This window comes from Pseudophryne corroboree, chromosome 8, assembly GCF_028390025.1.
Source record: "Pseudophryne corroboree isolate aPseCor3 chromosome 8, aPseCor3.hap2, whole genome shotgun sequence".
NCBI lineage: Eukaryota > Metazoa > Chordata > Amphibia > Anura > Myobatrachidae > Pseudophryne > Pseudophryne corroboree.
This window is the reverse complement of record NC_086451.1, coordinates 22167614-22191813: the sequence shown is the minus strand read 5'-3', so window position 1 is coordinate 22191813 and position 24200 is coordinate 22167614. Positions and strand designations below refer to the sequence as shown.

At 49.6% G+C, this 24200-nt stretch overlaps 1 protein-coding gene across 4 annotated transcripts in view; it reads left to right on the top strand.

Moving 5' to 3' along the window:
- SYCE1 (synaptonemal complex central element protein 1) overlaps nt 1-18154 on the top strand; it is an 81942-nt gene extending 63788 nt beyond the window's left edge. For 3 of the 4 annotated variants that reach the window (XM_063936054.1, XM_063936051.1, XM_063936053.1), the window contains exons 2-12: nt 5888-5931; nt 7196-7258; nt 8075-8149; nt 8878-8925; nt 11164-11218; nt 11549-11638; nt 12212-12275; nt 13429-13495; nt 13595-13712; nt 14849-14938; nt 16447-18154. In XM_063936054.1, the coding sequence (XP_063792124.1) occupies nt 5922-5931; nt 7196-7258; nt 8075-8149; nt 8878-8925; nt 11164-11218; nt 11549-11638; nt 12212-12275; nt 13429-13495; nt 13595-13712; nt 14849-14938; nt 16447-16567 (801 nt within the window). In that variant the 5' untranslated portion in view covers nt 5888-5921 and the 3' untranslated portion in view covers nt 16568-18154. The remainder of the gene's footprint in view (nt 1-5887; nt 5932-7195; nt 7259-8074; nt 8150-8877; nt 8926-11163; nt 11219-11548; nt 11639-12211; nt 12276-13428; nt 13496-13594; nt 13713-14848; nt 14939-16446) is intronic. The other variant, XM_063936052.1, reaches the window with a different exon arrangement.
- The last annotated feature ends 6046 nt before the right edge of the window (nt 18155-24200 follow it).

Here is a 24200-nt window from a genome sequence, read left to right as displayed (position 1 = left end):
TGCCGTCAGAGGATACGGCCACCCTAAAAGATGCTGCGGATAGAAAGCAAGAGGGTACCCTGAAGTCCATTTATATACATTCAGGTACCTTACTAAGGCCGGCAATTGCGTCGGCCTGGGTGTGTAGTGCTGTAGCAGCATGGACGGATACCTTATCTGAGGAACTTGATACCTTGGACAAGGATACTATATTAATGACCCTGGGGCATATAAAAGACGCTGTCCTATATATGAGAGATGCTCAAAGAGACATTAGCCTTCTGGGCTCTAGAATAAATGCAATGTCGATTTCTGCCAGAAGGGTCCTGTGGACTCGGCAATGGACAGGCGATGCCGACTCAAAAAGGCACATGGAGGTTTTACCTTACAAGGGTGAGGAGTTGTTTGGGGAGGGTCTCTCGGACCTGGTCTCCACAGCTACTGCTGGAAAGTCAAATTTTTTGCCATATGTTCCCTCACAACCTAAGAAAGCACCCTATTACCAAATGCAGTCCTTTCGTTCACAAAAAGGCAAGAAAGTCCGAGGTGCGTCCTTTCTTGCCAGAGGCAGGGGCAGAGGAAAGAAGCTGCACAACACAGCTAGTTCCCAGGAACAGAAGTCCTCCCCGGCTTTATTATTATTATTATTACATTTTATTTATAGGGCGCCACAAGTGTTTCGCAGCGCCGTACAAAGGACAGTACAGGGAGACAAAACTTAGCATAACAGTAAATAAATAACAAAAATGGAGTGCAGGTAACAAAGAGCAACACAATTCTCAAAACATAATACAGCTTAGATGTAAGTAGCGAAGGAGTAATCATTGTACTACTTGGGGCTGGCGGCCATAGATAGAGATGAGCCTTTACCAGCAGGAGAGAAAGCAGGTAAAGATGGTCGCTGAGTGAAATGTGTCAAGAAGAGGGTTTAGACAAGAGGAAAGAGGGCCCTGCTCTGAAGAGCTAACAATCTAGTGGGGAGGGGCAACAGACAGATGACATGAGGTGCAAGCAGGTATGCCTGATGGTGGTATGCGAGCAAAGCAGAGATGTCCAAGGCATGGGGCAGGGGGATGGAGGAGCAGCCTAAGGACTAGGTTATGCATTGGAGGGGTACGCTTTTATGAATAGGTGGGTTTTCAATGCCCGTTTGAAGCTTTGCAAGGTCGGGGAGAGTCTAATGGAGCGGGGGAGCGCATTCCAATGAAGGGGTGCAGCACGGGCAAAATCCTGAACTCGTGCATGGGAAGCAGTGACCAAGGCAGAGGAGAGGCGACGGTCATCAGCCGACCGTAGTGGGCGGGAGGGAGTATGAAGGGAGAGGAGGTTGGAGATGTAGGGAGCAGTGGAATTAGAGATGGCCTTGTATGTGAGGGTGAGGAGTTTGAAGAGGATTCTGTAGGGGAATGGGAGCCAGTGTAGATTTTGTTGAAGGGGAGTGGCAGAAGTGGTGCGGCGGGAGAGGAAGATGAGCCTAGCTGCAGAGTTGAGGACAGATTGGAGGGGAGCGATGTGGGAGCAAGTGAGGCCAGTGAGGAGCACATTGCAGTAGTCAAGTCGTGAGATGACCAGTGAGTGGATGATTAGTTTAGTTGCACTCTGGGAGAGAAATGGCCTGATGCGAGCAATGTTGCGTAGCTGGAACCGACAAGATTGCGCCAGAGCTTGGATGTAGGGTGCAAAGGAGAGGGAGGAGTCAAGAGTGACGCCCAGGCAGCGGAGTTGGGGAACGGGGGAGATGATAGTGTTGTCAACAGTGATAGAGATGTTTGTAGGGGGTGTTGCTCTGGCTGGGGGAAAGATAATAAGTTCAGTTTTATCCATGTTGAGCTTCAGAGAGCGCTCAGACATCCAGGAGGAGATGGCAGAGAAGCAGCTGGAGACCTGAGAGAGGACAGAGGGGGACAGATCAGGAGAGGAGAGGTAGAGTTGTGTGTCATCAGCATAGAGGTGGCATTGAAGGCCAAAGGAGTTAATGAGCGCACCCAGGGAAGAGGTGTAGAGGGAGAACAGAAGGGGGCCTAGGACAGAACCCTGAGGGACACCAACAGGAAGGATGGAAGGGTGTGAGGTGGTTCCGGAGGCAGACACAGAGAAGGAGCGGTTAGTGAGGTATGAGGTAAACCAGTCAAGGACGGTGCTAGAGAGGCCAACATTTTGGAGTGTGCGGAGGAGGAGAGGGTGATCCACGGTGTCAAAGGCAGCAGAGAGGTCCAGAAGGATGAGCAAAGAGAAGTGGCCCTTGGATTTGGCCGAAAGCAGGTCACTGGTGACTTTCACCAGGGCAGTCTCGGTGGAGTGGAGTGGGCGAAAGCCAGATTGTAGTGGATCAAGGATGGAGTGGTCAGAGAGGTAGCTTGTGAGACGGCTGTAGACCACTAAATCCACCGCATGACGCTGGGGCTCCACAGGCGGAGCTAGGCCCGGTGGGGGCGCGTCTCCGAAATTTCAGCCACAAGTGGGTTCACTCCCAGGTGGAGCCCTGGGCACTAGAGATTGTGTCTCAGGGATACAAGCTGGAATTTGAAGAGATGCCCCCTCACCGATACCTCAAATCGGCCCTGCCAGCTTCCCCCTTAGAGAGGGAAATAGTGTTAGCTGCAATTCACAAATTGTATCTTCAGCAGGTGGTGGTCAAGGTTCCCCTCCTTCAACAAGGAAAGGGTTATTATTCGACCATGTTTGTGGTACCGAAACCGGGCGGTTCGGTCAGACCCATATTGAATTTAAAATCCCTGAACATATACCTGAAAAGGTTCAAGTTCAAGATGGAATCGCTCAGAGCAGTCATCGCAAGCCTGGAAGCCTGGTGTCTCTGGACATAAAGAATGCATACCTTCATGTCCCCATTTATCCGCCTCATCAGGCGTACCTCAGATTTGTGGTACAGGGTAGTCATTACCAATTCCAGACGTTGCCGTTTGGTCTCTCCACGGCACCGAGAATATTTACCAAGGTAATGGCGGAAATGATGGTGCTCCTGCGAAAGCAAGGGGTCACAATTATCCCATACTTGGACGATCTCCTCATAAAGGCGAGGTCCAGAGAGCAGCACGCTCTCGGGAAGTGTTACAACAACACGGCTGGATTCTAAATATTCCAAAGGTGCAGTTGATTCCTTCGACTCGTCTGCCCTTCCTGGGCATGATTCTGGACACAGACCAGAAGAGGGTTTATCTCCCGATGGAGAAGGCTCAGGAGCTCATGACGCTGGTCAGAGACTTATTATAACCAAAACAGGTGTCGGTGCATCACTGCACGCGAGTCCTGGGAAAGATGGGGGCATTATACGAGGCCATTCCCTTCGGCAGGTTCCATGCGAGGACCTTTCAATGGGATCTGTTGGACAAGTGGTCCGGATCACATCTACAGATGCATCGGCTGATCACCCTATCCCCCAGGGCCAGGGTGTCTCTCCTGTGGTGGCTGCAGAGTGCTCACCTTCTCGAGGGCCGCAGATTCGGCATTCAGGACTGGGTCATGGTGACCACGGATGCAAGCCTCCGAGGGTGGGGGGCAGTCACACAGGGAAGAAATTTCCAAGGTCTGTGGTCAAGTCAGGAGACTTGCCTTCACATCAATATCCTGGAACTAAGGGCCATATACAACGCCCTAAGTCAAGCAGAGACCCTGCTTCGCGACCAATCGGTGCTGATTCAGTCAGACAACATCACCGCAGTGGCTCATGTAAACCGCCAAGGCGGCACAAGGAGCAGGGTGGCGATGGCGGAAGCCACCAGAATTCTTCGCTGGGCGGAGAATCACGTAAGAGCACTGTCAGCAGTGTTCATTCCGGGAGTGGACAACTGGGAAGCAGACTTCCTCAGCAGGCACGACCTCCACCCGGGAGAGTGGGGACTTCATCAAGAAGTCTTCACGCAGATTGCAAGTCGGTGGGAACTGCCACAGGTGGACATGATGGCGTCCCGCCTCAACAAAAAGCTACAGAGGTATTGCGCCAGGTCAAGAGACCCTCAGGCGATAGCTGTAGACGCACTAGTGACACCGTGGGTGTTCCAGTCGGTTTATGTATTTCCTCCTCTTCCTCTCATGCCCAAGGTGCTGAGAATCATAAGAAAAAGAGGAGTGAGAACAATACTCATTGTTCCGGATTGGCCAAGAAGGACTTGGTATCCAGATCTGCAAGAAATGCTCACAGAGGACCCATGGCCTCTGCCTCTAAGACAGGACTTGTTGCAACAGGGGCCCTGTCTGTTCCAAGACTTACCGCGGCTGCGTTTGACGGCATGGCGGTTGAACGCCGGATCCTAGCAGAAAAAGGCATTCCGGATGAGGTTATTCCTACGCTGATAAAGGCTAGGAAGGACGTAACGGCTAAACAATATCACCGTATATGGCGAAAATATGTTGCTTGGTGTGAGGCCAGGAATGCCCCTACGGAGGAATTCCAGCTGGGCCGTTTCCTTCACTTCCTACAGTCGGGAGTGACTTTCTGCCTGAAATTGGGTTCCATTAAGGTCCAGATTTCGGCCCTATCCATTTTCTTTCAATAAGAACTGGCTTCTCTACCTGAAGTTCAGACGTTTGTAAAGGGAGTGCTGCGTATTCAGCCTCCTTTTGTGCCCCCGGTGGCACCTTGGGATCTTAATGTGGTGTTGAGTTTCCTGAAGTCACACTGGTTTGAGCCACTCAAAACCGTGGAGTTAAAATTTCTCACGTGGAAGGTGGTCATGCTATTAGCCTTGGCTTCTGCTAGGCGTGTCTCAGAATTAGCGGCTTTGTCACATAAAAGCCCCTATCTGGTTTTCCATATGGACAGGGCAGAATTGTGGACCCGTCCACAATTTCTGCCAAAAGTGGTGTCATCTTTTCATATGAACCAACCTATTGTGGTGCCTGTGGCTACTCGTGACTTGGAGGATTCCGAGTTACTAGATGTGGTCAGGGCTTTGAAGGTTTATGTAGCCAGAACGGCTAGAGTCAGGAAAACTGAGTCGCTGTTTATCCTGTATGCATCCAACAAGCTGGGTGCTCCTGCTTCAAAGCAGACTATTGCTCGCTGGATCTGTAACACAATTCAGCAGGCTCATTCTGCGGCTGGATTGCCGCTTCCAAAATCGGTAAAAGCCCATTCCACTAGGAAGGTGGGCTCTTCTTGGGCGGCTGCCCGGGGGGTCTCGGCATTACAGCTTTGCAGAGCAGCTACTTGGTCAGGTTCGAACACTTTTGCAAAGTTCTACAAGTTTGATAACCTGGCTGAGGAGGACCTTGTGTTTGCTCATTCGGTGCTGCAGAGTCATCCGCACTCTCCCGCCCGTTTGGGAGCTTTGGTATAATCCCCATGGTACTTACGGAGTCCCCAGCATCCACTAGGACGTTAGAGAAAATAAGATTTTACTTACCGGTTAATCTATTTCTCGTAGTCCGTAGTGGATGCTGTGCGCCCGTCCCAAGTGCGGACTTCTTCTGCAATACTTGTATATAGTTATTGCTTAAATAAGGGTTATGTTGTGGTTGCAACGGGGTTGATCTGATGCTCCGTTGTTGTTCATACTGTTGACTGGGTAAGTTTATCACAAGTGATACGGTATGATTGGTGTGACTGGTATGAGTCTTGCCCTGGATTCCCAAATCCTTTCCTTGTACTGTCAGCTCTTCCGGGCACAGTTTCTCTAACTGAGGTCTGGAGGAGGGACATAGAGGGAGGAGCCAGAGCACACCAGTATCCAAATTCTTTCTTAAAGTGCCCTGTCTCCTGCGGAGCCCGTCTATTCCCCATGGTCCTTACGGAGTCCCCAGCATCCACTACGGACTATGCGAAATAGATTTACCGGTAAGTAAAATCTTATTTTCTCTTGTGCTAAGTGGTTGCTCCTGTGTACTCTGGTATAATAGTGGATGGATATCTTTTAACCATCATTGAGTGTCCTCTGTTTTCCTTACATAGTGAAACGGAATCATTGCTGAAGCAGGTCCGAGAAATGCATGGAGGTAATTACAGAATAAAGCCTGTAAATTCACATAGACCAAATGGTGGAGACAGGGCCGCTGAGAGCAGTCATGGGCCCGGGTACTGAGGGGTTATGGCCAAACCCGGGGAGGCACCAGTAGCTGCATAAGGGGATATTTGTCCCCCCTCAGCATCACTGCAAAGGGTAACAATGGGCCTAAATCAGATCTGAATTTGTTAGCAGTTGGGCAAAACCATGGGGGTCATTCCGAGTTGTTCGCTCGTTGCCGATTTTCGCTATGCTGCGATTTGCTGCTAAATGCGCATGGTACGCATGCGCTTAGTTATTTAACTAAAAACTTAGCAGTTTTGCTGTTCGTGCGGCGCTTTTCAGTCGCACTGCTGATCGGTGAGTGATTGACGGGAAAGGGGCGTTTCTGGGTGGTAACTGAGCGTTTTCCGGGAGCGTGTTGAAAAACGCAGGCGTGTCAGGGAAAAACGCAGGAGTGTCTGGAGAAACGGGGGAGTGGCTGGCCGAACGCAGGGCATGTTTGTGATGTCAAACCAGGAACTAAACGGACTGAGCTGATCGCAATCTAGGAGTAGGTCTGGAGCTACTCAGAAACTGCAAGAAAATATTTAGTAGCAATTCTGCTAATCTTTCGTTCGCACTTCTGCTATGCTAAAATACAGTCCCAGAGGGCGACGGCCTAGCGTGTGCAATGCTGCTAAAAGCAGCTAGTGAGCGAACAACTCGGAATGAGGGCCCATGTGTAGTGCAGGGGGGACAGATGTAACATGTGCAGAGAGAGTTAGATTTGGGTGGGGTGTGTTCACACTGAAATCTAAAATGCAGTGTAAAAATAAAGCAGCCAGTATTTACCCTGCACAGAAACAAAATAACCCACCCAAATCTAACTCTCTCTGCACATGTTACATCTGCCCCCCCTGCACTGCATATGGTTTTGCCCAATTGCTAACAAATTTGCTGCTGCGATCAGATCTGAATTACCCACAATGTTCTCTTTAAAAGCTGACCCAGGCCCCTCCAACAAGCCACACACACCCCTCTCGGCGCCCCTGGGTGTGACCGTGGGCCAGGAGTCACCAACGTCCTTGCTGGTAGTTATAAGGAGGTTTCACTTTGTCAAAGACAAAACAGCGCTAGGAATGGGTGACAAAGATAATAATTACAACGTATTCTGATTCAATATAAAATGTGTATATTAAAATGTAAATTCACGTTGCAAATGGAGATATACAATCACTGCGCTGAAACTCAAACAGTATAATGTCGTCACACAGCTGGAAATGTGGACCCGAAGATGGAAGACGTCCTGAAGAAGATCAGCATGATCCAGAAAGGTTGTTAGGACTGCGCGAGGCCCCGGTGTCGGCGTCCTCTCTCGTGTTTCCATATACTGTGGGGTATATTCAATTGAAGTTGGATCCACTCCGACCGGGGCTATTCAAATGGCCATCTCAATTTCACTTTTAAAAAAGTCGAATGAGATGAGGGAGCAGAGAGGAGGAGACTAAGAGGGGGGGGGGGGGAGAGAGCCGCCGCAGGGAGTCGGGGGAGAGCCGCGGGGAAACGGGGGAGAGCAGCATTGTGGGAGGATGTGTCACAGCAGCCAGACCTCACGGCAGCTTCTCCTGCATATGCTGTGCTGTGGCCGCTGCTCTCCCCACCCCCTCGCCCCGTCTTCTCTCCTCCTCTCAGCTCCCTCATGTCCCTCGTCTCAATCCAATTTTTTTTAAAGTCGGATTGAGATGGTCGGAAAGGGGACCAAAACCTGTCAGATTTGGCCCCGTTTCCGCCAGAAGCACGCGGATCGGCAGCTATTCCGCCGATCCTCGTGCTTTCCGACAAGCCGAATTCCCTGACTTGTCGGATAATTTTGGGGTATATTGAATAGGTCGGAACCCCTTCCGACCTAAAAAAGTCAAAAATTGACGATTTTCCGACAGACGGCAGCTTTCGACTTCAATTGAATATAGACCTATATGTTGTCTGTGTCCTGTTTCCGTGGCTCTAGCTATCTCCACTTTATACAACAGTTGCACTGGTGCCTGTGCTAAATATAAGGGCTGATATGTTCCGGCGGTGTGTGGCGGCTGTTATATATGTAGATTAGTGATAGGTGTGTATATGTCACTGCACCCGTTGCTGTTTGCACGCAGCTGGAGAACAGACGGAGGCGGAGAGCAAGGACTTGGAGCAGCAGAAAGCAGCCGTGCAGGACGAGATGGAGAAAGGTAAGTGACCATCATCACCCGGTCTCACCTTTCCGTGATCCATACCGCCACGCACTAATAACTGCATATAGGACACCGAACATTCCATTCCTTTATGGCATATAGGTAATTTCCTTCCAGTTAGGTGCAGATAAATGGTCTGATGATGAGACGTAGGCTGGTGGCACCTATGTCTGTGACTATAGGCTAATGCTAGTACCAGCCCTTCCCCTGGTGCACAAGTGCGCGTCTGAGCGTGCAGCGACCGGCACCAGTTTGAGCAGCTGCGGTCGCAACTCTCGGATGCAACGCCCAGGACGCCCAGTTTATTCCAGAGTCGACGCGGCTCACTCGTTCCTACAGTTCTGTGGGACATGCTCCACGCCACTTACAGGGATTTTGACGCATGCACAATTCTGCAAAGCAAAAAAGCAAGCACTTGGGCAAAACCAGGCTGCACTGCAGGTGGGGTAGATGTAATATGTGCAGAGAGAATTAGATGTGGGTGGGGTGTGTTCAAACTGAACTCTTACTTGCAGTGTAATAATAAAGCTGTCTGACATGTGTGGGCTGCATGCAGGAGCAGCCAGTATTTACCCTGCACAGAAACAAGTCTGCATGGTGTGTTCCAGACACAAAGTTACCGGCTTTTTCTGCTTTACTTACAAACATGAAGCAGGCCCAGTGTTTAGACATCTAGGAAGGAAACTGTGTGGATTGTCATAGACATCACTGCATTTATCTTTCAGTACACGCAGAGAAAGTCAGACTGAGGGAAGTTCTCCAGAAGAAGCAAGGTGAGGACCGGGTGACGTATTCTGGGACTTAGGGGATCATTCAGATCTGATCGTAGATGTGTGTGTGACGTCACAGCCGCTGCGGCCAACCCCCGCAACGGTCCGGACGTGCCTACGTTGTCCGGACCGTGCCCCGCCAACGGTGTTCTAATGCCGTTGACACGCCCCCTCCCGCTCCACGACCACCTCCCTCTGTCAATCAGGCAGAGGCGATTGCAGCCCTGAGATGCAGGCTTTAGACTGCAATCCCTGCCGCTGCAGCAATCCAGTCTGAATTAGGCCCTTAGTGATGTCATGTTATATAATGAGGTGAGATGTCGGACACTACATGTGTCTGATCCCGGTGTCACGCAGGAACTTTCTCTGCTGAGTTTTTGCCTCCAGGTCAGAATTAATTTGATGCTTCTTTCCTATTAAAATATATTAGTTTAGTGTAGATGGCGTCTCACCAGCAGATGCTGCGCACTGACAGCTGCTACAGAGCCACAGCGGCTGCAGGACCAGCAGGAGAACAGACCAAGGGGGTCATTCCGAGTTGATCGCATGCTGACGATTTTCGCAGCGCAGCGATCAGTTAAAAAAACGGCAAAACTGCGCATGCGTATGCACCGCAATGCGCACGCGCGTCGTACGGGTGCAAACAGCATTGTTGCTGTGCAATGCTTCTAGCGACAAATCCATTCGCACAGCCGAACGCAAGGAGATTGACAGGAAGAGGGCGTTTATGGGTGTCAACTGACCGTTTTCTGGGAGTGGTAGGGAAAACGCAGGCGTGTCCAGGCTTTTGCAGGGCGGGTGTCTGACGTCAATTCCGGGACCTCCGTTGCTGGAATCATCGCACAGGATAAGTAACATCAGGGCTGATCTTGTTTTGCACAAAATGTTTTTGTACCGCTCGGCTGCACATGCGATCGCACACTTGCAAAGCAAAAATACACTCTCCCGTGGGCGGCGACTATGCGTTTGCACGACTGTAAAAAGTAGCTAGCGTGCGATCAATTTAGAATGAGGGCCCCAGTACTGAAAGCTTCATAGAAGTCTGATATTTCACTATAGCGATTTCACGGATGCAGTAAAGAGTATCTAGACCTCATTAAGAATTGGACATGAAATAAATGAATAGTGAGAGCTGACGAACATCGGGCCTAATTCAGACCTGATCGGTGTGTGAGTTTTCGCACAGCAGCCGATCAGGTCTGAACCGCGCCGGCCCCGCAGTGCGCCAGCACATGGCAGACAGCCGACGGCAGTCTTAGCCCTGCGATCGCCTCTGTCTGACCGGCAGATGCGGTCGCTGGGCGGGACGGCGGCGTGTAGCCGCCGTTTAGAGGGCGCGTGACCGGACTGTGCGGGGAACGGGCCGCGGCAGCTGCTGCGACCAGCACAGTGACAGGTAGCTCCCTGACAACGTGCAGGAGCTGCGCTTCCAGGGAGCTACTCTTCAAGTAAAAAAGCATCGCCGCTGTGCAATGCTTCTGTACCTGTGCGGGGGCGGGGGGGTTCGGGCCTGACATGCGGGGCGGACTAGCCCTGTGCTGGGCGTCCCCCCGCATGTCTGAGTATCTGACAGTAGCCGTGCAAACTTTTGCACGGCTACGATCAGGTCTGAATTAGTCCCATTGGGTCTAGATTACATTTGGCGCTTTTGCAACATGCTCCCAGAAACATACTGGTCGGAGCACAGTGCATCCATTATAGTAAAGGGCACGATGCGACCTCCACCAGCTCTGGTGTGGTCCCAAAATGATGTGCTTTACGGAGTGGAATCGGCAGTACAGCCCTCCACATCTAGGGGTTGATTCAGTTATCTGTGAGGTGGCTCGCCCTGTGACTAAGGGCCCATTCAGAGAGGTACTCCAATGCCTTGCAGCTGCGAATTTGCACGCAGCGGCTGTGTAACAATATGCAGGTGCCGCAGTTGGGTTGTAGCGCCGTTACTAGCCGCGTCCATCTTGTTGCAATAGCACATTGCGCTGCCGGCGGCTAATTGAATCAACCCCTTCATATATTTTCATAACCTGCGCACGCAACTGGACGGAAGCATAAGTACTCCTACGGAGCGGGATAGGGGGTGGTGCACTGCAAGACGCGCACAGGAACGCTGTCTATGCTTGAGATATGGGGGGAGATGTATCAAGCAGTGGAGAAGTGGATCAGATTGTGTAGTCAGAGCCTTTACGGAAAATAAATATGTAATAATAAAATGGCCGCCCTCACTTTATTTCCAACACTTTTCAGAAAACATCCAGATCCTGAAGCTGCAGCGCGACAACCTGCTGGAGAAGGAGAAGAGGTAGTCAGGACGGCATCCACCTCCCAGTATCTGCTTGCCAGTTGGTTACCACTTGCCACACAACCTGTACTGTAATGTCCGTCGGTGTAACCCTTCCCACAAGTTGGGCACATGTCGCAATGTACGTATTAGTATGATGGCGTTTGTGACAAGATCACAGCGCTTCCAGCTGGACCAGTCACTACGTTTCAGCTGCCTCCATGTGTCGCAGGCAAGAGATTTGCCGCAGCCTAAGTTGTCATGACTCTATGCGTAACATTGGGCTCCTCGGCTTCTGACTCATTCCAAACGTCACCCCCTTTATGTGACATAATGTTCTTCTTTGTGCAGACTGCAGGAGCAAACGGAGGAGACCAAGAAGAAGATCGATGACCTGGCCACCAAAATCCAGCAGGAGAAGCTGAAGCAGAGAAAGCAGAGGTGCGGGAATCAGACATGACAGGGAACCCACAGCAGAAGCTGCTGAGTGACTGGTGACCCCCTCGCCCTTAAACCTTGCCCATCATACCCCCCTGGAATAAAGCAGAGTTTTGGTTAAGGCACAAATAGTTCACAGGGCCTGAGGGCACTCTCGTCGCTAAGAAATGGAGGTGGGGGCACATTACTCCCCCCCCTCTGCTGCAGGTCCCCGATCTCACCCTCCTTGGCATCTGACATGACCTTTCCGTGCACCAATGCAATGTAATGTGGATGCAGATCACTAGGTTACTGTACCTTCTGTTACCGGCTGCAGTGCCCAGTGCCGTGCCACATGTCGCTGCCCACTTTACATAGTCACCTCTTGGAGTTGAGTGTAAATGTTGGTCTGATACACTCACTAGCAGAGTCTATCTAACCGGTATCTTTAGGTGAAGTCTATTCAACCTCAACGAGCCAGATGTGTGCAACTGAGATGTTAATATAACACGTCTACTGCTGTAAAGTCTGTGATTATTGCATTTATGAGGTAAAATGTCTGCCCAGGTAACCTAAACTTCTTCTCTATTGCCCTAGGATGGAATTTCAAGATCACCTGGAAGATCTGATGACGAAACATAAATCCCTGGCGGAGTTTTATGTGAGGACTGAAGCGTAGGCCAGGGATGAGGGATTCATCTTGCTAAGCCACAGTATTTTCCACATCCTCATTTTACTCACACACATAAGATAGTTCCAAGAAATTGTCTGATCTTAACAGATGAGCAGTGTGATACCAGAGAGATGATCAACACCTATTATCTGTGTGAGGGCAATGGAGACCGCCATTTTGTATCTTGAACCAGAGAGAAGGTCAACACCTATTATCTGTGTGGGGGCAATGGAGGCCGCCATTTTGTATCTTGCACCAGAGAGAAGGTCAACACCTATTATCTGTGTGGGGGCAATGGAGGCCGCCATTTTGTATCTTGCACCAGAGAGATGGTCAACACCTATTATCCGTGTGGGGGCAATGGAGGCTGCCATCTTGTATCTTTCACCAAAGAGATGATCAACACTTATTATCTGTGTGGAGGCAATGGAGGCCGCCATTCTGTATCTGTCACCAGAGAGATGATCAACACCTATTATCTGTGTGGAGGCAATGGAGGCCGTCCACCAACATTCATGCGGCCTGTCATATCACCAGAAACAAAAACCAGTGACTGGTGGTGACGCTGGTTGCTAGAAAATGGATAGTCCGCATTCTTGCAGCCTTTGTGATTCGATAGGTGAGGTAACTTGATTTCTTGGCCTGTATTCCCGTGAGCATTGGTGTCATCCACAAAATGGCGGCTTCTAGTGCGTATAGGTGACTGGTGTTCTCTTATCTATTTCTTTCACTGTGAAGCCACATAAACTGTATATACGAGATCTAGTATGTATGACAATATAAAGGCATACATATCAGTTGGGTAGATAGATAGATAGATAGATAGATAGATAGATAGATAGATAGATAGATAGATAGATAGATAGATAGATAGATAGATAGATAGATAGATAGATAGATAGAAGGTACTCCCCTTCAATCGCAAGTGTAGATGCGCCTGAATTTTGTATAACTCTCTCAAACTTGTGTACGATCGACTCTTGAGTATGCGCAGTGTGAAAACCCACAAGATACGCTCCGCAAACAGGTGGACTTTCAACTTGGCATCGACTCCTTAATTATTTTAAAGTTCCGCTTAGTTTGAGGATTTCCGTCTCATTTCAGTCTTAATCTTCATTTATTTTCCCCTATTCTGCTACAGAACTCAAAGAGACTGGCAGCAGAGATCCCTCAGATGGAAGAGCGGAAGAAGGAGCTCCTGGAAGAAGGCTAGTGTGGAACGCCATTACCCCTGGGGCCAAGATCCCTGGGCGCAACGATTACTACCCCAGACCTGTAACAGGAATTCCCTGTCTTCCGTTCCGCAGAGCGAGAGAAAGTCAGTAAGCTGAAGGAGGTGCAAGAGACAGAAGACAGGCTGAGAGCGCAAGGTGTCCTGACAGCTGAGACTCTGTTCCTGCACAGCGAGGAGGCAGCGTGCGCAGTGTAGGGAGACGCTATAGCAATGGCATTTATTATTACACTGTTTTATATTTCTTGCAATTTTGATATTGTCTATATATCTCTAAATGGCGTCTTATGAGCTTTTCATTGACATTATGGTGGTCATTCCGAGTTGATCGCTAGCTGTCGTTCGCAGCGCAGCGATCAGGCTAAAAATCGTCACTTCTGCGCATGTGTATGCGGCTCAATGCGCACGCACAACGTACTTTCACAAAAGCTGATGCAGTTTCACAGAAAGTCTAGCAACGCTTTTCAGTCGCAGAGTGATTGACAGGAAGTGGGTGTTTCTGGGAGGTAACTGACCGTTTTCACAGAGTGTGTGTAAAAACGCAGGCGTGTCAGATACAAACGCGGGCGTGCCTGGAAAAACGCAGGTGTGGCTGGCTGAACGCAGGGCGTGTTTATGACGTTAAAACAGGAACTAAACAGTCTGAAGTGATCGCAAGCTAGGAGTAAGTCTGGAGCTACTCAGAAACTGCACAATCTTTTTTTGCAGCAGCGCTGCGAACCTTTCATTCGCACTTCTGCTAAGATAAGATACACTCCCAGAGGGCGGCGGCTTAGCGTTTGCATGGATGCTAAAAACAGCTAGCGAGCGAACAACTCGGAATGAGGGCCTATATGAGAATTGTCTCGTAGAAATGTGTATTATAGATGAAAGTAGTGCAGAGGGATGACACCTTTACATAACAACCATTCATTTAAAAATGATAGTTACAGCTTCTCTCCATCTGTACAAATAAATTACACCTCAAATACAGTATGTAAGGGGTTTCTGACTACAATATGCACCAGGTTCATCGTTACTGTATTCTGCTAGCTGATGGTGCACCTGTTACCTAAACACAGTGATGGGCGCCATCTTGTGTGCTAAACCAATATATCAGTTACTGTAACCAGGAACTAATGACATCACTGAGGTATGACTATGAGGCACTGAGAGATGGGAGAGTGACAGAGGTTAGTAACTGTGAGGCACTAAGTAATGCCACGGGCTCTTAGTGTATGGGTTAAACACATTTTTAGGAACGTTGTAGTAGATGACAAAATGGCTGCACTTAGAAGCCTCTTTAAGGCTGTATCTTATATCTGTTGCCTCTCTCCTGTGTGTCTCACAGAAAACTGTTTCAGGAAGAAAACACACGTGCCAAATCCATGCTGGAAACAGTGACTGCGTGTCACACGGATCTCCTGAACAAATATAACAGGTAAACAGAGACACCCACACACACGGTTTGGGACCAGGCTGGCCATACAGACTACACAGCTACCAATACGTTACATTAAAACACCAAGATACTGGATCAGCTTATCACATATAGCTAAGCACCAGGACAGTCGTCCGGTATCAGTGTGACAGGAGCCGCACATCACTCTCAATCAGTGGCTTCCCTTTTATCTCCACTCCACTCCTCACATCATGTCACTGCCCCTGTCACATACAGTCCTGTCTTTACTAGCACATCATTCGCCTCCTTATATACTCTGTGCTGCTGGGGGCCCTGCTCCTCCCACTATATAACTCTCAGTCTGTGGCTTCCTGCTGCCTCCATTCCCCTCCTCACATCATGTCACTGCCCCTGTCACATGCAGCCCTGTCCTCACTGACACATCACTCATCTCCTGATATACTCTGTGCTGCTGGGGACCCTGCTCCTCCCACTATATAACTCTCAGTCTGTGGCTTCCCTTTGCCTCCATTCCCCTCCTCACATCATGTCACTGCCCCTGTCACATGCAGCCCTGTCCTCACTGACACATCACTCATCTCCTGATATACTCTGTGCTGCTGGGGACCCTGCTCCTCCCACTATATAACTCTCAGTCTGTGGCTTCCCGTTGCCTCCATTCCCCTCCTCACATCATGTCACTGCCCCTGTCACATGCAGCCCTGTCCTCACTGACACATCACTCATCTCCTGATATACTCTGTGCTGCTGGAGACCCTGCTCCTCCCACTATATAACTCTCAGTCTGTGACTTCCTGCTGCCTCCATTCCCCTCCTCACATCATGTCACTGCCCCTGTCACATTTAACCCTAACCTCACTGACACATCACTCATCTCCTGATATACTCTGTGCTGCTGGGGACCCTGCTCCTCCCACTATATAACTCTCAGTCTGTGGCTTCCTGCTGCCTCCATTCCCCTCCTCACATCATGTCACTGCCCCTGTCACATGCAGCCCTGTCCTCACTGACACATCACTCATCTCCTGATATACTCTGTGCTGCTGGGGACCCTGCTTCTTCCACAATGTACATGGTTGTGAATACCAGGGCTCTCCTTACATGCTGCACAGACACATCTTAGAGACATGGATGCCAGGCCAGGGTTCAAAGACATTCCCAGGCCTGGGGGAATTGCACCTGCCCCAACCCCCTATTAGTGCCTCTGTATGCAAAGAATATATTTGAAGGCATTACTAACCCTCATATATAATCACATACTCATACTTACTAAATGTAGACACTGTTCTGAAACCAAGACCCCAGCGCTGAACTGGTGTTCATAAAACTGGGCACAATGGATGTCGCAACCCATAGCAACCAATGAGATATCTGGTTTAATTTCCAGTATTGCACATCCTCATATTACTCATTCTCTCCCCCCCCCCCCCCCTTCCCCCACCGTTATATTCTGATATATGGGCAGTAGAATGTGTATCTGGGTCTCCCTCTCGCAGCTCATGATAACTTCACTTTGTGTCTCACAGGCTGAAAGCGGAGGTGGAAGCAGCAGAGAGGAACCCGTCTACCCCAGGAGTGGCTTCTTCTAGTGATCCTCAGCAGCCAGGGAGAGCACAGATGCCAGATCGTGGTACTTTCATGCCTTAGTGTCGCCATCCAGAGCATCATACAAGTTACAATGTGTCCCTGTCGCCATCTGGAGCATCATACAAGTTACATTTCGTTCATGTCGCCTTAGTGTCGGCATCCGGAACATCATACAAGTTATATTGCGTCCCTGTCAACTTAGTGTCGCCATCCGGAGCATCATACAAGTTACATTGCGTCCCTGTCACCTTAGTGTCGGCATCCGGAGCATCATACAAGTAACATTGCGTCCCTGTAACCTTAGTGTCGCTATCCGGAGCATCATACAAGTTACAATGTGTCCCTGTCGCCTTAGTGTCGGCATCCGGAGCAACATACAAGTTACATTGCGTCCCTGTCACCTTAGTGTCGCCATCCGGAGCATCATACAAGTTACATTGCGTCCCTGTCACCTTAGTGTCGCCATCCGGAGCATCATACAAGTAACAATGTGTCCCTGTAACCTTAGTGTCGCTATCCGGAGCATCATACAAGTTACAATGTGTCCCTGTAACCTTAGTGTCGCTATCCGGAGCATCATACAAGTTACAATGTGTCCCTGTCGCCTTAGTGTCGGCATCCGGAGCATCATACAAGTTACATTGCGTCCCTGTCACCTTAGTGTCGCCATCCGGAGCATCATACAAGTTACATTGCGTCCCTGTCACCTTAGTGTCGCCATCCGGAGCATCATACAAGTTACATTGCGTCCCTGTCACCTTAGTGTCGCCATCCGGAGCATCATACAAGTAACATTGCGTCCCTGTAACCTTAGTGTCGCTATCCGGAGCATCATACAAGTTACAATGTGTCCCTGTCGCCTTAGTGTCGGCATCCGGAGCATCATACAAGTTACATTGCGTCCCTGTCACCTTAGTGTCGCCATCCGGAGCATCATACAAGTTACATTGCGTCCCTGTCGCCTTACTGTCGGCATCCGGAGCATCATACAATTTACATTGCGTCCCTGTCACCTTAGTGTCACCATCCGGAGCATTATACAAGTTACATTGTATTCCAGTCGGCATCCGGAGACATACCAGTTACAATGCGTTCCTGTTGCCTTAGTGTCGCCATCCGGAGCATCATACAAGTTACACTGTGTTCCTGTCGCCTTAGTGTCAGCATTTGGAGTATCATACAAGTTACAATGCATTCCTGTCGCCTTAATGTCGGCATCTGGAGACTCATACAAGTTACAATGCGTTCCTGTTGCCTTAGTGTCGGCATCTGGAGACTCATACAAGTTACAATGCGTTCCTGTCGCCTTAGAGTCGGCATCTGGAGACTCATACAAATTACAATGCGTTCCTGTCACCTTAGTGTCAGCATCCGGGGATACATATCAGTTACAATGCGTTCCTGTCACCTTAGTGTCAGCATCCGGGGATACATATCAGTTACAATGCGTTCCTGTCACCTTAGTGTCGGCATCCGGGGATACATATCAGTTACAATGCGTTCCTGTCGCTTTAGTGTTGGCATTCGGAGACATATAAGTTACATTGCGTTCCTGTGTCATGTTCTCAGTTCATCTTTTCCTTACAGAACTAATTGGCTTTTGCTGCCCTGTAGTTACATGAATAAAGGGAATTTTCTCCTGCATAACCTATGTCTGTGGTTCATAGATATGGAGGATTTCTTTTACAAACTGAAAATCACACGTACCATTGTAAATGAGTGTAACACGGAGTTAATGAGTGAGCTATAATTTGCACTGAGCCGTAATATTGTGTATGAATTATACAGGGGACGGATATACACGTTATGTTGTTCTTCACATAAACTGATGTGCAGTACATACCTGCTTAAGAATGACAGGTCTGCATTGGATATAATTGTATATACCAGTGCTTCCCAAACTTTTTTATTGACAATTTAAGCAACAAATATTAAATGAACTGTGATCATATGTCATTCTTAGGTTTTATGATCATAGGCCACCAGCGCTGGATTTGCCTATTACATTGACCATAAATAATTTGAATTGGTCCAGGGCACCCCTGCAAGTTCCCCGAGACACCCCATGGTGCCACGGCACCCAGCTTGGGAACCACTAGTCCATACAGTATATATTTTTGACCTCTTCACCTTATGTCATTGTACATAACACCACATTCATCAATATAATCACTATTGTGATTTGTTTCTACAGAGTTACGTTTATTGTCACATTTATACAATCAGGTATTTTCTGTAACGTCTACACATTATTATTATTACTAGTAAATGGACCTGGCATATGTTGGCTCACCCCAGTGTCTGCCCCCTGCTCCGCCCCTACCAGCCCTCTCAGATAAACTATATGGTATCCATATTATCTACAGATTAGTGCTACAGGTATATTTGTCATATATTATTTTTTCAAAGCCCCATTTAATACCTTTTTCTCTAACGTCCTAGTGGATGCTGGGGACTCCGTAAGGACCATGGGGAATAGACGGGCTCCGCAGGAGACTGGGCACTCTAAAGAAAGATTCAGTACTATCTGGTGTGCACTGGCTCCTCCCTCTATGCCCCTCCTCCAGACCTCAGTTAGAATCTGCCCGGCCAGAGCTGGGTGCTCCTAGTGGGCTCTCCTGAGCTTGCTAGAAAAGAAAGTATTTTGTCAGGTTTTTTATTTTCAGAGAGCTTCTGCTGGCAACAGACTCGCTGCTACGTGGGACTGAGGGGAGAGAAGCAAACCTACTCACTGCAGCTAGGTCGCGCTTCTTAGGCTACTGGACACCATTAGCTCCAGAGGGATCAAACACAGGTACCTAACCTTGATCGTCCGTTCCCAGAGCCGCGCCGCCGCCCCCCTCGCAGAGCCAGAAGTACAGAAGCAGCAGAAGCAAGAAGACATCGAAATCGTCGGCAGAAGACTCCTGCCGTCACTTAAGGTAGCACACAGCACTGCAGCTGTGCGCCATTGCTCCCGCAGCACACCCAAACACTCCGGTCACTGTTGGGTGCAGGGGGGGGGGCACCCTGGGCAGCAATTAAGATACCTGAAGGCAAAAGTATACATATATACAGTCAGGCACTGTATATATGTGTGAGCCCCCGCCATTTTTACACATGAGAAGCGGGACAGAAGCCTGCCGCTGAGGGGGCGGGGCGGGGCCTTCTTCCTCAGCACACCAGCGCCATTTTCTCTTCACAGCTCCGCTGGAAGGACGCTCCCCAGGCTCTTCCCTGCAGTATACAGGTGCAATAGAGGGTAAAGAAGAGAGGGGGAGCACATAAATTTAGGCGCAGATTTTATATATATATATATATATATATATAAACAGCAGCTACTGGCTAAACACTAAGGTACAGTGTAATCCCTGGGTTATATAGCGCTGGGGTGTGTGTTGGCATACTCTCTCTCTGTCTCCCCAAAAGCCTTTGTGGGGTCCTGTCCTCAGTCAGAGCGTTCCCTGTATGTTTGCGGTGTGTCGGTACGCCTGTGTCGACATGTTTGCTGAGGAAGGATACGTGGAGGCAGAACAAGTGCAAACAGATGTGGTGTCGCCACCGACGGGGCCGACACCTGATTGGATGGATATGTGGAAGGTGTTAAATGAGAATGTAAGCTCCTTGCATAACAGATTGGATAAAGCTGTAGCCTTGGGACAGTCGGGGTCTCAACCCATGCCTGCTCCCACATCGCAGAGGCCGTCAGGGTCTCAAAAAGCGCCCAATATCCCTGTTAGTTGACACAGATGTCGACACGGAATCTGATTCCAGTGTCGATGACGATGATGCAAAGTTGCAGCCTAAAATTACTAAAGCCATCCGCTACATGATTGTGGCAATGAAGGATGTATTACACATTTGTGAGGAAAATCCTGTCCCTGACAAGAGGATTTATATGTATGGGGAGAAAAAGCAAGAAGTGACTTTTCCCCTATCACATGAATTGAATGAATTATGTGAAAAAGCGTGGGATTCCCCTGATAGGAAGGTAGTAATTTCCAAGAGATTGCTGACGGCGTATCCTTTCCCGCCAACGGACAGGTTACGCTGGGAATCCTCACCCAGGGTAGACAAGGTGTTGACACGCTTGTCTAAGAAGGTGGCCCTGCCGTCTCAGGATACGGCTGCCCTAAAGGATCCTGCGGATAGGAAGCAGGAAGCTATCCTGAAGTCTGTTTCCACACATTCTGGTACGCTGCTGAGGCCGGCAATTGCTTCGGCATGGATGTGTAGTGCGGTAGCAGCATGGACAGAAAATCTGTCTGAGGAGTTAGATACCCTGGACAGGGACTCTGTTCTAATGACCCTGGCACATATCAAGGACGCGGTCCTATATATGCGGGATGCCCAGAGGGACATTTGCCGGCTGGGCTCTAGAGTAAACGCAATGTCCGTTTCTGCCAGAAGGGTCTTATGGACTCGGCCATGGACAGGGGATACCGACTCTAAAAAACACATGGAGGTTTTACCTTATAAGGGTGAGGAATTGTTTGGGGACGGTCTCTCAGACCTAGTTTCCACAGCTACGGCTGGGAAGTCAAATTTCTTGCCTTATGTCCCTCCACAGCCTAAGAAAGCACCGTATTACCAAATGCAGTCCTTTCGTTCGCAAAAGAGCAAGAAAGTCCGAGGTGCATCTTTTCTTGCCAGAGGCAGGGGTAAAGGTAAGAGGCTGCACCACGCAGCTAGTTCCCAGGAACAAAAGTCCTCCCCGGCTTCCACTAAATCAACCGCATGACGCTGGGTCTCCACAGGCGGAGCCAGGAGCCGTGGGGGCGCGTCTCCGACGTTTCAGCCACCAGTGGGTTTGCTCACAGGTGGATCCTTGGGCTATACAAGTTGTGTCTCAGGGATACAAGCTGGAATTCGAGGTGACGCCCCCTCACCGTTACCTAAAATCGGCCTTGCCAGCTTCCGGGATCCGGTCTGAAGATCGACAGTGTCTAGGTTGACAATGTTTAGGTCGACCACTATAGGTCGACATGGATGGAAGGTCGACAGGGTTTCTAGGTCGACATGTGCTAGGTCGACAGGTCTAAAGGTCAACATGAGTTTTAAAAAAAAGTTACTTTTTTCATACTTAACGATCCATGTGGACTACGATTGGAACGGTAAAGTGTGCCGAGCGAAGCGGTAGCGGAGCGAAGGCACCATGCCCGAAGCATGGCGAGCGAAGCGAGCCATGCGAGGGGACGCGGTGCGCTAATTTGGGATCCCGGTCACTTTACGAAGAAAACGACACAAAAAAAAAAAAAATCCTCATGTCGACCTTTAGACCTGTCGACCTAGAAACCCTGTCGACCTTCCATCCATGTCAACCTACTGACTGTCGACCTATAGTGGTCGACCTAAACATTGTCGACCTAGACACTGTCGATAAAACGAACCACAACCCCAGCTTCCCCCATGGTAAGGGAGGCAGTGCTGGCAGCAATTCACAAGCTATACCTCCAGTAGGTGGTTGTAAAGGTTCCTCTCCTTAAACAGGGAAGGGGTTACTATTCCACTATGTTTGTAGTACCGAAACCGGACGGTTCGGTCAGATCCATCTTGAATTTAAAATCCCTGAACATTTATCTGAAGAAATTCAAGTTCAAAATGGCATCGCTCAGAGCGGTCATTGCAAGCCTGGAAGAGGGGGATTTTATGGTGTCTCTGGACATCAAGGATGCTTACTTGCATGTCCCCATTTATCCACCTCATCAGGAGCACCTCAGGTTTGTGGTACAGGACTGTCATTACCAATTCCAGACGTTGCCGTTTGGCCTGTCCACGGCACCGAGAATATTTACCAAGGTGATGGCAGAAATTATGGTGCTCCTTCGGAAGCAGGGGGTTACCATTATCCCATACTTGGACGATCTCCTCATAAAGGCGAGGTCCAGGGAGCAGTTGCTGATCAGCGTAGCACACTCTCAGGAAGTGTTGCGTCAGCACGGCTGGATTCTGAATATTCCAAAGTCGCAGCTGATTCCTACGACGCGTCTGCCCTTCCTGGGCATGATTCTGGACACAGACCAGAAGAAGGTGTTTCTCCCTGAGGAGAAGGCTCAGGAGCTCGTGACTCTGGTCAGAGACCTCCTAAAACCAAAACAGGTGTCGGTGCATCACTGTACGCGAGTCCTGGGAAAGATGGTGGCGTCATACGAAGCCATTCCCTTCGGCAGGTTCCATGCAAGGATCTTTCAGTGGGATCTGCTGGACAAGTGGTCCGGATCGCATCTTCAGATGCATCGGCTGATCACCCTGTCCCCCAGGGCCAGGGTGTCCCTTCTCTGGTGGCTGCAAAGGGCTCACCTCCTCGAGGGGCGCAGATTCAGCATACAGGACTGGGTCCTGGTGACCACGGATGCAAGCCTCCGAGGATGGGGAGCAGTCACTCAAGGAAGAAACTTCCAAGGGCTGTGGTCAAGTCAGGAGACTTGTCTGCACATAAATACTCTGGAGCTACGGGCCATACACAACGCCCTGAGTCAGGCGGAGCCGCTGCTTCGAGACCAACCAGTTCTGATTCAGTCAGACAACATCACGGCGGTCGCCCATGTAAACCGCCAGGGAGGCACAAGAAGCAGGGTGGCAATGGCGGAAGCCACCAAGATTCTTCGTTGGGCGGAGAATCACGTGCAAGCACTGTCGGCAGTGTTCATTCCGGGAGTGGACAACTGGGAAGTAGACTTCCTCAGCAGACACGACCTCCACCCGGGAGAGTGGGGACTTCATCAAGAAGTCTTCAAGCAGATTGCAAATCAGTAGGAACTGCCACAGGTGGACATGATGGCGTCCCGCCTCAACACAAAGCTAAAAAGATATTGCGCCAGGTCAAGGGACCCTCAGGCGATAGCTGTGGACGCACTGGTGACACCGTGGGTGTTCCAGTCTGTCTATGTGTTTCCTCCTCTTCCTCTCATACCCAAGGTACTGAGAGTCGTAAGAAAAAGAAGAGTGAAAACAATACTCATCGTTCCGGACTGGCCAAGAAGGACTTGGTACCCGGAACTGCAAGAAATGATCTCAGAGGACCCATGGCCTCTGCCTCTCAGACAGGACCTGTTGCAACAGGCGCCCTGTCTGTTCCAAGACTTACCGCGGCTGCGTTTGACGGCATGGCGGTTGAACGCCGGATCCTAGCGGAAAAGGGCATTCCGGATGAAGTTATTCCTACGCTGATAAAGGCTAGGAAGGACGTGACAGCAAAGCATTATCACCGTATATGGCGAAAATATGTTGCTTGGTGTGAGGCCAGAAAGGCCCCTACAGAGGAATTCTAGCTGGGTCGATTCCTGCACTTCCTACAGTCAGGTGTGATTATGAGCCTAAAATTAGGGTCCATAAAGGTCCAGATTTCGGCCCTATCCATTTTCTTTCAAAAAGAACTGGCTTCACTGCCTGAGGTTCAGACGTTTGTTAAGGGAGTGCTGCATATTCAGCCCCCTTTTATGCCACCAGTGGCGCCTTGGGATCTTAACGTGGTGTTGGATTTTTTGAAATCCCACTGGTTTGAGCCACTTAAGAACGTGGAACTAAAGTATCTCACGTGGAAAGTGGTCATGCTATTGGCTTTAGCTTCAGCTAGGCGTGTGTCAGAATTGGCAGCTTTGTCATGTAAAAGCCCCTATCTGGTTTTCCATATGGACAGGGCAGAATTGCGGACACGTCCGCAGTTTCTGCCAAAGGTGGTGTCATCTTTTCATTTGAACCAACCTATTGTGGT